We start from the raw sequence: 16,760 nt of genomic DNA, 5'->3' as shown, positions 1-16,760 counted from the left end.
GCCAGAAGCTTCTGTAGGGGAAGGGGGAAGTTTGATTTGACACATTTTTCTGGTAAGAAGCATCTACTATTTTATTCATTTCCTTTCTTCAGGTGGTCAGAAAGCCAATGGCTTTAGCATTTACTATCTTAATTAGTGGATGTCACTGTTAACAAATTTCTGCCCTTTATTTAAAACAGTGGAAGAAGTTTATTATAACTTAAAGTAGCTCCTGCTCCACATCTCAGTTCAAGGGAACTTTTGAGATCACCTACAAGGTTATAGTTTTTGCCAGCTTGCCTTCTCTAACCACCCAGTATCTCTCTTCCTTTATGTAGGTGAACTTCAGAAATTATTTTTGGGAAAGGAGGGGGAACAATAATAATAAAATCCACATCCACAGGAGTTGCATACTGGTTGTACTGATATATTCCAGGCTTGTGTGGTTTTTACATTTATATAGTTTACATTTTGCTTGACCCATAAATAACACTTGCAAGATTAAGAGGGCCATAGAGAGTATTTACATAGCCCCACCATGCATACAGAGCTTTTAATACCTAGTAGACAAAATTAAGCTGTTTTGCACTGAACATTTTTCAATATTTTTCAGCTTAAACCCCCTGACTAAAATACAAGCAATATTTCATCCATAATGCTGCTGTTAAACCCTTAACAAATCTAGTTTGATCTTGTAACAAACTTCTTCAAATTCAGGGATATAAAAATATTCAGATTTTAAAATTTTAACTGTACAATATGTACATTAGTATTTGCACTGTTAAATTATGAATACATTTAAGCCTATGAAATACTACATTATAAATATCAATGTTTTTGACTTAGAATTGCAGCTAATACATTTTAAAACCTGGATAATGCATGTGAAAAGACACAATTCTGGAGCCTAATCCTTTAAGCCCTTATGAAAATATTTGTTACGTAAGTAGATTCATTGACTTAAATGGGGTTACATGCCTGAGCAAAGGACTCCAGCAGTTTTACCTCTCTCACTGCTGAGGGGTGGGGGGCACGACAGAAGAAACATCACCACTCATTGGCAGCTAAGTCCAGTTCCAGCAGCCGAATTAATAGCTTCATTTAAGCAGGCACAAAAAAACCCCAAAATCCAAAACAACCACCTTACACTTTCTCAAAAAATTGTGGAGGAAAACCCATGACAGTTAAGTGTATAAACCATTTACTGTTGCTCTAGGATACATCAAGGCTTCAAGCATTTCAGCTCCCACATTCTGATTTTTACCTCTTTAAGGAGCGTTTTCCCAAATTAAAAAAAAATAAAATTCCAGTTTTTGTGTGGAAACTTGAAAGAGGAAGAGTGAGCTTTATCTGTGAAGAAAAGACACAGCATAGAGCCTTCTTATTCTTGGCAGCAAGAGGAAAAAGTCAAAGATCACCTGTGTGGATATAGCTACAGCACAGGACTGACATTTTTATTTACTTATCTTTGTTGAATCCTCTCTCAGATAATTCAGTGTAGGTGAATAGCGAGCATAAAATAAAATGTCTACAAAAAGTCTCTATCAAGAACTGCAGTAACAGTATTTTGACAGCTGAAACACAGTATGTAAACCTAGCAGTATCTGAGCAGATCATTTGGTGTGGGGACATTTCTGAATGTTACTTGTACAATGTAAACTCTGGCAGGGTTATCATTTACAATGGCAAAGCATTAAGAACTTTAGCAACTTGCCTAAGTACAATTATTAATATAAAAAGATGTGGTTCATACTGTAGCTACAGAGTTGACTGGTCTTCCCAATTAAGAAATATTAAGAATTAATTAAGAAATAATGCAATTTTTTCCTTTGTGTCCCCTCTTCTTCTTTGATTTGGTTGTCCTTTGTCCAAACTGAGAAGTAGATAACGCAGTAGTTGGACCAGAAAGATCATCTGTATAGTATGGATATCTCAGTGACCGTGGTTGTGGAATTGGCTGTCCTAGAAAATATCCTTCCTCTTCAGAATCGGATGATGAGGATGAAGTTGAACACCAGGAGTCATCTTCATCACCATATAGTCCAAAAAACTTATCAACCACCTGATTCCTCAGTGCATAGTCAGACCTAGTATGGGCATATTGTCCATACAGCTCTGAATTTTGAATAAATGCCCGAAGCTCACGTGAGCTCCTATTCTGAATAAATTTTTCATGATCCTGAGGGGAGTAATAACGAAATCTCTCTCTCGGAGAGCTTCTTCTTTCTGTGGCCAAGTTAAGTGCGTTATCTGAACGAGACTTCCTACTTCTTCTGCGATGGTGAGAAGGCCGATTTCCACGTTCTTCAAAATGGTAAACACGCCTACGAGTCCTTTCACTCATTGGAGGCTGACGTATTTCAAGATTCTCATAACTTCCATTATCAATGACATCATCTGAAAACTTCACTTGCTGTGGTCTAGACTGGGATTTAGATCTTCTCAGTACAGGCATATGGACTGGCTTTTCCTCTGGCAAGACTTTTTCCTGACACAACTCTGAGCTCAGACTCTTCAAGGACTCTGTGCTCCGGTGGAGCATTGAAGAATTTAGAGTTCCCATGTTGCTCATCTTCTCACAGTCCTCCACATCCAGCTCTTGGAAAGTTTGCAAAGAGTAGAGAGATGGCCGTGGTTTGCCTTCTCCGTCCATTGAAGCCCCTGTGGGGAAAAAGGAAGAAAAGGAAATGAGAGAAGCATGATGGAGACAAGTATTATAACAAAATATAAAATGCTTCTTGTCAGCAAAGCAGACCTTTCGGAACTATTCAGAACTAAAGGACTAGCTTCACAGAAGATTAAACTTTGTTTTGACTTAAAACATTTAAATATTAGCTCTGATTACCAAAGAATTAGTTCATGAGGACATCAAGAGCAGAAATTCTATTAGTTTAAAATTTTGAAACATGAATACAGCTAGGCCTTTAAGAAAAAAGGATTATTTAAAATTATTCTGCAGTCTATGCTTGCCGTTTTTAGGGCTAAAATAATTCATGTTTCTGGTACTGCCAAATTCATGTTCCAGCTGGTGCTACAGGAAAGCCAAGCTTTACTGCCTTGCAAAGAAGGATCCTTACCCTCCAAAAAGCATCAACAATAAGCTGGCCTGGTGTACTCCACATTTGTGTCTACTGACCCTTCATTCCCACAGCAGTGTCACGTGCCCTGTGATGGTCCCAGGTGCAACACCTCTAGTTCATTCTCCTCCTGTGCTCCCTGAAACAACCTCCCCTCCTCAGTTCCTTCATTACTGCTTGGCAAATGCAGCCAGCCTGTGGTTGGGCCTGAGCTACACGAGTAGTTGCAGTAATTCAGGTTACAGGAGGAAAAGAATGGAGAAGATGATTGAACAACTTTTAAAATGGGTCTCTAACTCCCAGGTTTGGGGGTTTTGTAGGGAAATAGGAAAGGAAGGTTAACATGCACTTTATCCCTTTGGGTAACTTTTGACAATCACGTTTGACAAGGAGATTCACAAAAGCGGATTACCAGTTTCCTTTTAGTCAATGGAGAAAGATAATCTCATAAACCTAATTTCCTAAGGCTAAGAAATTTACCATCCTTTCAGACTTCCTACATATTTTTACAAGCAAATCAGGAAATTATCTAAAGTGTTTTGCAGATTATCTTTAATGTTATCCTAATATATAATGCAACTTTTTGTACTTAAGGTATGGCAAAAATAAATTGTCATTTGCTTAAAGTGGTGATTTGTATATAACAAATGCACAGTTTAAGACCATTCTTACTCTGACAAAGAAAAGAGAATTCAAAAGGAAAGGAGAAGAGTCTAAAAGAATTTTAGTAGCAGAAACATATTTCACTAAAGATGTGCTTGATTAAAGCTGTTGCCTACTTTACATGCATCTCCTACTACTAAAGCTTTTTAGAAATCACAGAAATGAAAAATCTTTGTTGAAAATACTCTAACACTCATACTTTGGTTGACCTCTCCATCAAAACCATTCATTTATTTCCCCATTACCTGTTATGTTAGACAAAGCCAAGGAATCCATTGAGTCTCGAACACTTTGTTCTTGCTGTTTCAAGTCAGACAAACATTCGAGTGAACCTCCATACCACGGTGTTTGGTCGTGTTTGTATCCTGATGCCCCATGTTCCATGTCTAGCTCCTGGATCTTCCTGCTGCTGGCAGGGCCTGGGTGGCTGCCATATGCAGAGTCTCCCAAACCATCTTGTGACTGGGCCCAGTACATGTCTGATTGATACTTCTTACTTGCTAGGCTTGGATTATTTTTTTTCAAGTCCAACTTGCTCTTGACCATGCTGTCAGAAATCCAGTGTTCACTTGATCTAATGTCTACTTCAGCGGGCTGCTGGAAAAGGCTTTTATCACCAAACTTCAGAAGAAGTTGAGTCATGTAATCTTCATGTTCTGCCCATTCTTCAGGGTCTTCAGGCATTTCTTGCTCTACTCTTCCTTTCCAGAAATCTTCATTAACGAAGCTTGCCTCTTCCCTTGAAAGGCTTAAATCATCCAACTTACGAGAGAGAGTATCATCAGCATTGTCTGAAAGGCCAGGAAATTTGTAATTGACAGCTGGTGACAGGAGGAGAGACTGACGGCACTGGTCAGCTGACCGGCTGCTTTTTCCCATGCGGACACTCCTCCTGGAATCTCTGGATCGAGCTGACTGAAACGCAGAATCAGAAGAGTCGGAGGCATGAACATCCTCTCCCAAGCTGCAGGTTTTTGAACAATAAATCTGCCCTTGCTTTGGAAGGAAAGGGCAGCCAAGCAAAGAGGTCTTGCACTGAGCACAAGAAAAGCAAGCTTCTGTGGCGTGCCAGTGCTGTCCATCATAGGTCATCTGAGCATGGTCAACACCTAGAAAGGGAGAAAAAGCAGTGCTTTGGGTTTCTCTAAAAAATTACTTGCAGAATTCATGCTTCTGGAACGTGAAATCAGTTCATAAATTGGCTTTCCCTTTCCCTTAATTTGTAACTTTAATGCTTAAAAAGGACTTACCAATATGTTCCCCACAGGTCTCACAGTATTCTGCATAGAGAGATTCAAAACAGTTACAGCAGAACGGTCGCCCATCCTTCATGATGTATCTCTGTCCACCCAGGATTGTTTCACACTCAAGGCAACAGAAGTGCTTCATGTGCCAGTGGCGACCTTCAGCTTCTGTACACTCATCAGCAAAAATTATCTGTTCAGAAATAAAATGTATACTTTTAGTTAAGTGGCCAAAACCCGAGCATGTAAAATATCCTAGCTCTGCAGTTCATACACTAAGTTTATTTTTATTTAGCTGCCTTTTGCATACAAAGATAGAAACAACGACCTCCCACAGCAATTGTGGCATTCCAACCTTTTCTATAACAAAAAAAAAAAAAAAGAAAACCAGCACATTTTAAAGCAAAAAAAAAAAAAAAAAGGAACCTAAGAATTCAACCATTAAAGAGGCCTCTATAAGGATGATATTTTGGAATATTTGTACAGATACTTTTTCTTATTTGATCTACAAGGTTCAACTCTAAACACAAACAGGTTTGTGCCTTCTAAAGACCATCATATTGCTTGTAATATTGCCAATTTGACAAGAAATTAAATGCCCCTCAGCCTCCAGACACATCTATGCAGCAGAGTCCTGACTTCTTAAGTGACTGCATTTGAAGTTAGGAATTTCCCAACTGCAGTTTCTTAACTGAACAACAGGAGTGTAGATTGGCTGTAAAATGTGAATTATTTACCTCATCACAGGCTGAACATCGAGGTTTGAGAAGTTCAGCATGGTGTCTGCCACAGTGAATTTTTCCATCTTGGTAGAAGTAGATAAGGTCAACAAGCAGCTCATTGCATGTGAAGCACACAAAACACGAGGGATGCCAGCACACACCAGGCCCGGCTCTCGAGGCAAAAACTGCAACCTCACCGCCGTTTATTTTTGTACCACACTAGGAACAAACGCAGAAAGTGAATACAGTTCCCATCCCAAACTACTAGCTTCTTGCGTTTAAACTAAGTTAAAAATTCTGACAAGAGGGAAAAATTGTTATCAATTTTGGTCTAGACAAACTGTGTCTCAATGAACCTTTTGTGAATATAAGTTTGTTTTATACAAAATAACATTTTAAAGCATATGTCTGTTTTTCATTTGTCATTACTTTAGTATGAGTCAGCATTAGGGGTTTTTTTTGAGTAGGAAATACATCAAAGACTCAGTTCATTCCCAGTATCAAAGGTTGTGTTTTGCTTAAGCAAGCACTACCTTCTTTCTTCTTCCATGCAGCTTCCAAAAATCCTTTTTTTTGGTTTTGTTGTTGTTTTCAGATATAGACAGAGATAAGCTTAAATTTTAATACTGAGATACTGTAGTTTTAGATTATTCAGCCTGGTAGTCAGCTTGTGGCACTAGGAGTATTACCTGTTCACAAACTGCATGCATCACTGCTCTTGAGAGTAGTTTAATAGTGCCTCGGCCAAGTGCCTCCTTTTTGCGCTGAGAACTGAATATCTGCAGTTCCTTCTTTTCTTCTTCACTTAAAGACTGGCAGTATCTCACCTTCCAGTGAAAACACAAGAGAACTTATTTTATACACTGAGCCTTTAAAGTAACACATTAATAAGTAAGTGCATATATGCAAGGAATTCATCAGGCCTGCTGCCACTCATCATTAAACTTTTCCAACTTGCCTTCTCTGCCATCTTAATATTTAGGTAATATGGCATAACACAAAAGGAGTATGGAGAGAGATTTTGCATTAGAGATAAAAAAACCCACCATACTAAACTAAGGAGTTGTTTAGGAAAGAAAAAAGATTTTTAAAAGTCAACCCAAAATCTGCTGCTATCCTAAAACAATGGAATGAACCCAAATCAGCCGTAACATTGTCTTTTAGATTTATGGTTAAGTGCCCACAACTAAGTATTGCAGTAGACACAAGATCTTAAGTATTGACATCCACGCCCCTTTCCTTACAAAGAGCTTGTTTGTTATTTCCACTTCTACTCCAAATTACGCTGCATAACTGAGATGCAAACCTTTTACTATCACAAAGCATCCTTTTTTGTGCGCTACAATGCAATTTCAGGAATTTGTAGGTTCCTGGTAATTGGTGGGTGGCTGCAAACACTATAAAACCAACTTGTATTAAGTTTATTGCAGTGACACCAACCTCCCTAACAAGCAGAAGCAGTGTCCTTCCAGACAGCTCTTATCTGCACACAGGCCAAGCGGACAGCTGAACAATGGACTCAGTGTACACACCATGCTGCTTTATAGCTCAGATGCCACTGCAGGCCACGGTTTAGGCTTGTAATAAATACACAGGCAGGTAATTCTCCATGTAAAAGCTGGCAAGGAGACCCCAAGCCCTGATGGTTCATCCTAAATTCTGTATTTACCTCATTATCATGGGGTGGCAGCTGATAGAGAAGTTGTTTAATCCGGTGTTTCTCTCCAGGACTGTTAACGTAAGGGACCTTCTCCTCTGGCAAGCAGGCGAAATACAGCTGGACCTGACCAGGAGAAACACAGAGTTCAGTCCAAGGGAGATGCATCACCCAAGCACTGCCAGCATCTTTTACCTACTGTTTTATCTCAGGTCTCATTTATGAAGGAAGGAGGTCACGCTACATTAGACCTATGACAGGGTTTTTGCTGAAAATACGAGACCCAAATAAACCAGCTCAGCAAACCTGAATTGTCTCTGATAAAACTAGCACCCAGCTGCTGAATTGCTTTTCTGGAATGCAATTTGCAGTGACAATTAGGGGGGTATCATAAATTATGCACATTTAATGTTCTCATTATTCCCACCCCCTTTAGGGCTGGTCAACAACTCTGTGGAAATTCCAAGTTTCCCTCTGTAATTTACCACACAAGGCATGAAGCTTTCCAGAAAACAGCCACTATATAAACAAATTTAATTTGCTCTCTGCATTTTACACATTGTTGAGACAAAAGCTGTTTTGTAGTCTCCTGCTGACCAGGTTCACCCAAAGCATCGGCTTTCATTGCTTCCATGTGGGCTTTGGTAAGAAGGTGGAAACATCCTTCCCTTGGGAGGAGGCTGGATCCAGCCACATTTCAATCAAGTGCAAGTTAACCATGGAATTTTCACGGGATGAATGTTTTTGTATCAATCTTCACTCTTTTTTTTTTTTTCAGAAGAATATTATGACAGGAAAGCTGTAATGAACACTATGACAAAGCCCAATGGCAAAAAATATTTTTGTGGAACAGCTACAGATTTATTGTTTTTCCTATGCAGCTTCCAGCTTGTCATGAGACCTGGAGCTGTAAGTTTTGCTATTGGGAAAAATATTACTTGCCATCCAGATTTAGATAATGCTCAGGTAAACAGCTTATTATTGTTCAAGACAGAAAAAGAAGCAGTAATCTGTCACTTAAGCCAGAAAGCAATCAAAATTATTAGAGACAGGCTGTACAAAACATGACTTAGTCTTCATTTAACCAAAACTTAAACCAACTGAAGTTTACTGTAAGCCCACTTGCTACTAACTGTATTTCAAAAAGCTCTGGAAAAAGATAACATGCAGCAAGAAGTGAAGCTTTAAAGATACTTTCTGCCCTTTTCTCAAGTTTATTGCACTGTTCTCAAAGTAAGTAATTTGTCTTGGAAAAAAAAATCTTCAGGGAGTTTGAGCTAGCTGAGATTATGAGGATATTTTAGGGCATTTAATTGTTCTGGCAGAATGTTAGCTTGCTGTTTGCCTTAAGGTCTGATTCATCAGGATTCTTATAGATGCTTAAATAAGTGATAAAAAGAGTTGCCCTAAAAATAGCCCATTATTTGCAATTCCTGCTGACTTGTTACTAAACTCGCTATTAAGAAAATCTCTGCATTGCAAAAAGGAGACATCTTCTGCACTTTTTTTAACTACGAACTGTATAAGCTTGCCAGGATTGCTCTGCCTCCTTTAGCAGATGTTGCAAAGCCACCCTGGCCATTTAATACTAAAGTCTGAGTTCTGGATATTAGCAAGCACACAGCTTAAGCACAGTTACAATATCATCAAGTAAATGAAAACCACGAGAGGCTCATTTTGATCTCCCACAGAAACTTGCTCATAAATAATTTCACTTTTATTTCCATTACTGTGATGTTATACAAAAAAAAAGGGTAATGAGGAGAGGGGAAGGAACAGCACAGCCAACCCATGAATGTCAGCTCCAGACACCATGCAAGAGGAATCCTAGCAGGGACAAATGACAGCCATACAACTATTTAAACAAGTGTAAAATATGTTATTATTTGTCACAGTGATAGAACACTTGCATTTACGTGTGCTGTAGTATCATCCACGTTCTAGATGTCAAATGCCTAATTTGCCAAGTGCAATGAAGTACTTGGCCAAAGAGCACAATGCCATGAGGTATGCCATAAGCTTTAATTTAACCTAATAACTACTTTCAAAGAAAAAGCACATTTCTGTGCTACTTTTAGACTTGATAATACATATCTCTGCAGCACATACTTAGTGAAAAACCTTGACTGGGAACTGTTCTTTGGAACATAAAACTCCTCAGGGTTGAGGATTTTAAGCTCCCTACACACAGCCTCATTGGAACAGGAAACAAACAAAAAAAGAAGTGAAAAGTTCTATATGAATTAAAGTTTTATACATTATAAGAATTTCATTACACTTGTAGAGGCAGCACATCACTCCCTCAGACAGTCCTTATGAGGCTTATTTTTAAAATGGAGAAGTATAGTTGGTACCTGCTCTGGTCTGAGGCCTGGGGGAACCCAAGCATATTCCTCCAAGGCACAGCCAGAGTCATCATCAGAGGTTGAGCTTCGCTGACACCCAAAAACGAGGTTATTGGCTTTGGGCTCCATCTCCAGTGGCATGAGTGTGAAGTGTTAAATATTTCAGCTGCAGCTCATCAAGAAATTGATCTAGAGAAAGAGATTAATAGACCTTTAATAAATTTGAACATGCAACAACTAATTATCAGTGTAAATGATCTTAAAACAGTTCAGTATTCCTTTTGTTGTCCAGAATAATAAATTATTGAAGCTTCATTACAACTTGCTATAAGCAATTCAAAAGTTCTTGAAAGAGTTATAAAACTACTCAAGAAAAAAACAAAACAAACCCTAGACACACACTACCACAATTGGCAACCACAATGTATTTCAATATTAACACTTGTCACCTTTTACAGTTCTGCTTGTTTCACATCACAGGTTGTACATAGGTATATCTAGGAAAGACTCATTGAGCAGATATTAACAACATGAACGACACAAGCTCTTCCTGAAGCCATTACTACCACTAATCTAGTAAAACAAAAGACATGACAACCACATGTTAAAAACTAAAGAAATTACTGGGAAAAGATAGTTGTGCAAGTAGCATCCTGTTGTTCACAAGGTAGGCACAGAGCAGCAAGCATCTGCTGGATTCCTCTGAGAACTTTGTTTCAGCTGTATGGGAGCGGAAGGGCGTTGGTCCTGCTAAATATCTGAAATTCAATTATGCCAGATTAGTCTCTGTAAAATACATCATGATTGTTCTGTCAATTTAAAACCCTACAGGGTGATGCTTCTGTTGATTCATGAAGCCTGCAAAGATTAATATCACTGGGATCATTTTGAGTAACAACTGGCAAAGAAGGCTCTCACCAAGATCCATAGCAGTCTGTAGTAAAAAGCTTAAGATAAATATCTTACATTAGAATGTCTAGCAGTTCTTAGGAAATTCAGATGAGGAATTTCAATGAATATATATATATATATACATAAAAATACAGATAACCAAACCCACAGAGGATGTGTCCTAAAATGGCAGACATCCTGACCACTCAGGGTAGGAACAAGTTTGCTGTAACAGTACCACATTACACATGACCTATGTCTTCCCCATTTTAGGACATTCTTCCACCTATTTATCTAAACAGAGATCCAATTTTGTGAGTGCTAGATCTGAGCAGCAGAAAATTCTAATCTCCTTGCCATATAACCTTGCTGGTGCGTCTAATGTGGAGAGCACTCTAAAAACTTCTGTTGAGTCCCATGTTATTACATATCCAGTATATCACCACCATATTAGAGAAAGTAAGTTGCTGATAGATCACAGATGGAAGATTTAAGACTGTGTACCCAACTATTTTGTTGGTTACTCAACAGGAGTTTCTCCTTCAAGTATCAGGCACTGGTTAGTGCCAAGTTCTGATGATTCAGCACATAAACTAAACCTGTTCCATAAAAAGTGCCCACATGCATCCAGAGCAACAAACTCACAGAAATTACAATACCCAGTAGTATACGGTCTTATCTACTCCTATTTTCTATACATCTATACATTCCCACACCCAATAAAAAGAGATGGCATTACTTTACTCTTCCACTGGGCTAGTGCTCATAGAAATTAAATTATTTAACTTTACTCCAAAACCTTCTGGTTCAAAAACATAGGCATTATTTTTGGTGCATGGCTGAGATGCCAACACACTTCATAGCTGCACTGTAATAAGAGATTAATTTAATATTTGATGGGGCAAGCAAACCTGCCAACTTCCCTTCGGAGAACAGGCTATTTCTGGAAAGCTGGTGAGCTGTCAGGCACATGCCTGAAATCTTACTCAAGTTGAACAACTGAAGGTTAGTAAAACAGCTTCTGAGTTTAACACTGCCATATCACCATCTTTCTCAAGGAAGGTGAGTATAACCAAACTCAATCACATGTATTTCAAATAGAAAACAGACTTCCTGGTACTTACTATATCCCTTGAATTAGTTGCCTTCAGAAACAAATGACAAGACAAGAGACTGTTTCCCTTTTCAACTTACCAGTGGAAGTAAAGTTAAGCATCAGGTATGTTTTTGTTATTGCTTGCATAAAACTGGGGTTTGAGGAAGGAAGGATAGAGGAATGCTGTGATGCACTTAGGAAATCACTCTAGCAAAAAGAGGCAACAGTGCTCACTGTTGCTGAGGGATGGGGATGCTCAGATTGGCAGCTTGTGTCCTGCATCATCTATATCCAAATAACTCTTAAGTAAAAAGTCACTATGAGGATCACCGAGAAGCCCAATTCCTTCCAATATTATCTCAGCAGCAGATGAACTGTTTTACCATTTCCCCTTAGAAAGAGACAGATATCTAATTTACAATACTGTGTCACTCACTGACATCTAAGCTGGTATTTCCAATTCTTATGGCATCGCAACGCAAGAACTTGTGGTGGTCAAACAGTCAGTTTTCAAGAACTGACTCCTGCCCAATAAACCAGGAATAAAAGGAGTCAGTAGGTGAAATGTCTTTGCCAATATTTCATTAGGCAGCCTGACCTCAACCGCGCACCACACAAAGCAGACTTGAAACATAATTTAGGCAAAGAGACAGGTTAAGCTCTGGCAGTGCCTCGGCACTTGAGCAGAGTGTACCTCTGCCTCATTCACACAATGCCAAACGCTCACAAGCCCACCAGTAACTGAGTAATCGCTTCATATTGATTGTGCAAAACCCTTTCTCTGCAAGATCAGAGATTAACTTCTCTGACTTACTTCTCTTGAAAGGCAAGGAAACAATCCAAAATCTGAACGCATGGTGATGTGTTAACTTTGCTGAGTATTTTGAATACTAAGGCTAAATACTACTTCCACACTGCAAAAAGCAGCGCTGGGAAACATCAGGATTTCAACTAGCAAAGGTATGTAAGTGTAGGAGCGCTGCCTAATTCCTAAGGAAGACAAGGCACTGGTAAGAGACCAGACTGCTTTTCTGTAGAAACTGGTCCTGCCTGGGCGTCCTCTGACCAATCCATTTAAGAGAGCTTGCACACCAACAAGAGGAAACCACAGACCCACAGGTCCAGTTTCCAGTCATACAAGACAGTTGAAAGTTAGGCTGATAGAGAATAAAGGAAAAATACTCCTTACCTCCAACTCTAAAATGCAACTTTATTGTCAGGGTTCTCCTCCCCAGATAAGGCAACTGGAAATGGTCAAAGCAACGTTCACAAATCTTCAGTGAACTGAGATTACTCAAAAGGACATAATTCACTTTCAAAGAAAAATGCTCCCATAGAGCAAACGCAAAGCTGGCTATAAAATGACTGACAGTACATCACGTATCAATATGGCCATGTCACAAATACCGTGGTGTTGCTGAGAGCAAGGTTTCTAATCCAGCCTAGTTTAACAGCAGGCTATCTGCAGAACTATTTTAGCAATTGCTTGTTTAGGAGTTCTTCTTCCTCTCCTGCTCAAGTGTGATTTGGTTTGCATTTTAAAACTACAGGGTTTTTCCTCCCTGCCTTCCAACCACACTCATCCTTCAAAGTGATCTGTTTAAAATGATTACATCCTAAGGAGGATTCAAATGAATATAAACAACAGCTGAAAAAATAAGTGCTTTCCAAGGGATGAGTGGAAAGGTATGTTTTCTTCTCCTGCCATGACACCTACAGAACACAGCAAGGATGTTTTGTTTTGCTTTGCTTTCTTGAAGTCTGTGGAACATTTTGAGGTTTCAGCTCTGTTCAAATACTACCTCTTAAAAAAGGCTTTATAGTCTACAAGGAGGTATTCACTGGCAGGTTGACAACTATGAATAACATAATTGAACTACACAGCTAAATTCGATTTAAAAAGAAAAGCAATTAATGTGTTTTTTCCACTGATGAATTAAAACAACCATAATATGAGAAATTCCTTAGAAGCAAAGACAAACTACACTCCTAATTACAAACCTATGGGTCCAAAAAATATTGGGATATCAAACTTAGAACAAAGTTGTTGCTGAAGCCCATTTGAAGGTTATCCCTGTGCTAGGATTTCCAGCTCACTGATTATGTTCCCCCCTGACCAGATAGAAAGGTCATGATTTGTGAGCACAGTTAGACAAACATCTCCTTGCCCATCCCCTGCTGTTTTACTCTGTCCTGCAGGGTAAATTGTTTTAACAACTTTTTTTGTTAGAAGGCTTGTTAACAAGGCTGTAGGGGATACAAGATGCATATCACATGCATCCATTCACAATGAAGGCTCAACAAGTTAAGATTAGCGTGGCCAGCTCATTCACCTGTGTATTTAATCCCTGGTGCAAGATAACTACATTAGAAGAGGAAGGGCGTAATACAGCAGCAATAAACAACCACAAAGTAACCTATTAATAATTCAAAGACTATTTCCAATATGTATTACGCACATCATCAGGAAGTCCCATTCCCTAGCTACAGAACAAGTAACATATTTACAGTGACCTCTATAGCTCTGTGCTTGGAAAATCTGGATCCAACTGATGATCAGAATCTGTATCAGTACCAGCGACTTCTTCATCTGTTGACTCCTTTGAGTAACGAACTACCCAGAGCAGTGGGGGAAAGAACGGAGCCTGTCTACTTATCCATTCGACGGACCTCCAGATGGACCCTACAAGTAAGAACTTTTTTCCCTTTCATTAGCCAGCGAACAAGGACCGACAGATGAGTTAACTGCTTTCCTCCTCTAGCATTCCAGCGCAAAGATTACTTTTCCAACTGAAAATCAGACTATCCTTTTCAGGGTATTTTCTTTTGACGAGCCACACTGCAAAGACAGCCTACCTCCATTAACAAAAGGAGGAAGCCCCATGACAAAGCATCGCCCCACGCCAACACATCTGATTTGGCCGTGTTATCCTTGGCACTTTCCAGCGCTGATGGAAACTCAAGCGCACACTGCAGTAAGGCAAGACCCAAACTTCCAGCCGAGGAAGCCGTATTCTCACGGATGCTTCCCCCCTCTCTCCTTAGGAGGGTGTACAGATTTAGAAAGAAAGAAATCTTGCCTTTTACAGTCTCCCATTGATTTTTTTAAATTCTATTTTAAACAGCAGCCAGACTTTACTCCAATGTACACATATACTCAGGTTTCACCCCGTCACCTGTTGGCTCTCGAACAACACCCTTCTTTGTTAGGGCTCACAGCCCTCATTTGAGACAAGTTTCCAGTGAAAACACTTGAAGAAAGTGTTCAATAAGTCACAAGGCTGGAATTGTAAAGAATAGAAAAATAAAAAAATTCTGCGCCTAGCCTTGTGTATCGACAGTCCCGCCGCGAGCGCTTATCCCGGAGGAGCCGGGACGGTGCCGTTCTCAGTAGGCAGAGCTCCCTGAAGGACAGGTGGGGTTCTATCTATCCTGACCAAGTTCCAAAGACGTTACGGTGGGGCAGAGGCGCCTCCAGCCCCTCGGCTCCCCACGCTCTGCAGCCGGATGGGCGAAGGCACCGGCATCCACTGGCACCCACCCACTCACCCTGCCCCTCCGGCCGAGCTGCCTCCAGGGAGAGCGGATACAAGTAACCGCAAATTACCTCTGTACGGCACCAAAACAGCGGCCAGGCTGCCGCGGAGCCGGGGCAGGCGGCGCAGGAGAGGCGATGCCGGCTGCAGACCCGACCCGCGCCCCGTCGGCGGCAGTTTCACACCGAGACCCGGGGCTGCGCAGACCCGCGCACCCGGCCAGGCGCCGGCAGCTCCCCGCGGCTCCCTCCCGTGCCCGGCAGGTCCCGAGGAGGGGCCAGCGCCAGGCACGACTCTTCCGAGGGCAGGGGCGGCGGGGAGCTCCTCCAGCCTTGCCCCTGCCGGGAGGCGCCACCACTTCCCTTCCCCGTCCCGCCTGGTGGGAGCGCAGCGGGAGAGATACCTGCACCGCCCTCCGTCCCCCTCCCCCGGGGCGGCAAGCCAGGGAGGAAGCAGCCTCCCGAGCGCTCCTCCCCAGACTCGCCCCGGAGCGGCAGCACCTCCCGCCTCCCCCCGGGGGGCTCCCCCGACCCCGCCGTACCCCAGCGCCGGGCACTCTCACCGCTCCTCGTCAGGCGGCGGGAAGAATCTCTCCCACCAACGATCTTCGTTCAAAGTGCTGCCCGAGGCGGGGGAGGGAGCGAGGGAAGGGGGAGCGGCTCCTGCCACCGGTCCCGAGGCAGGAAGGGTCGTCGGCCCCGCCGCCTGCCCACCCGAGGGACCGAGCGCCTGCAGAAGCAATAAATTCTGCGCTCAGGACACGATGGACAGCGCTTTTGTTCGTGTTTACGCCTGAAATAGATTTCCCACCCCACCCTGGCCACGCTCCGGCCGCCCCGGGCTGACCCTGCCCGGCCCAGCCACTGCCGCCCCGCGCACTGGGACGGGAAGGGCTCGGGTCAGGACGGGAAATCATTTGTTCTAGATCGCTGTGCACGAATAATAAAAATAATAAACCCAGTTTGAAGCCGACGACCACAGCGAGCAGCCGTTCATCGCTGTCTCTTCTGGCACATCTTAAGTAGGGAAAGAGGTGTCCGAGCCCCAGCACATGTACAGAGAAGTAGCACCGGGACTACCGGTGCATATCCTAAGCGGCTGCCAGCCGCCGCTTTTACCACTTCCCCCACCCCCGTAGGCATAAAAAGCACCGAGAGGTAGCTGTTTCGGCTTCAAAGGCAGGCGGCCACCTTCCCCCCGGCACCGCCAATGTAACCGTGAACACTGCGGTCAAATTTCCTCTTCCCTCCCGCTCTTTTGTCTCCCTGGGGAAGTCATTATCAAAGGGAATTTATTCGCGCTGCATCTCGGGGGCAAAGCGGCAACACACACCCCCCCACACCCACCCCCGCTTCCGCTGCGAGGGGCAGCGGTGACCTAGCCCCGTGTCGTGTCGTGTCCCGTCTCGCCCCGACGTCCCGCGGCCGGGGGCGGCTTCATCTGCCAGGACCCGCCGCGCGGGACTGAGACGGGGCACTTCACAGACACTTATCGCTTCCCTCAGGAACCGAATTTGCATGGATTCAAATTCACTCCTCTAAATTTGAATG

At 42.1% G+C, this 16,760-nt stretch overlaps 1 protein-coding gene across 2 annotated transcripts in view; it reads right to left on the bottom strand.

Annotated features, from left to right (window-relative positions):
* Positions 1 to 385: 385 nt before the first annotated feature.
* The window catches only part of PRICKLE1 (prickle planar cell polarity protein 1), a 67,016-nt gene continuing 50,641 nt past the window's right edge, over positions 386 to 16,760 (bottom strand). The window contains exons 1-8 of one of the 2 annotated variants that reach the window (XM_039385444.1): positions 10,312 to 15,595; positions 9,697 to 9,876; positions 7,355 to 7,468; positions 6,375 to 6,512; positions 5,701 to 5,904; positions 4,970 to 5,156; positions 3,965 to 4,828; positions 386 to 2,640 (exon numbers count right to left, since the gene is read on the bottom strand). In XM_039385444.1, the coding sequence (XP_039241378.1) occupies positions 1,784 to 2,640; positions 3,965 to 4,828; positions 4,970 to 5,156; positions 5,701 to 5,904; positions 6,375 to 6,512; positions 7,355 to 7,468; positions 9,697 to 9,828 (2,496 nt within the window). In that variant the 5' untranslated portion in view covers positions 9,829 to 9,876; positions 10,312 to 15,595 and the 3' untranslated portion in view covers positions 386 to 1,783. Of the gene's footprint in view, positions 2,641 to 3,964; positions 4,829 to 4,969; positions 5,157 to 5,700; positions 5,905 to 6,374; positions 6,513 to 7,354; positions 7,469 to 9,696; positions 9,877 to 10,311; positions 15,596 to 16,760 lie in introns of those variants that run through there. The other variant, XM_027710894.2, reaches the window with a different exon arrangement.

This window comes from Pipra filicauda, unplaced genomic scaffold (genome assembly GCF_003945595.2).
Source record: "Pipra filicauda isolate LSUMZ 115617 unplaced genomic scaffold, ASM394559v2 scaffold40_size4127951_pilon, whole genome shotgun sequence".
NCBI classification, from domain to species: domain Eukaryota; kingdom Metazoa; phylum Chordata; class Aves; order Passeriformes; family Pipridae; genus Pipra; species Pipra filicauda.
This window is presented reverse-complemented; position numbering and strand designations above follow the sequence as displayed.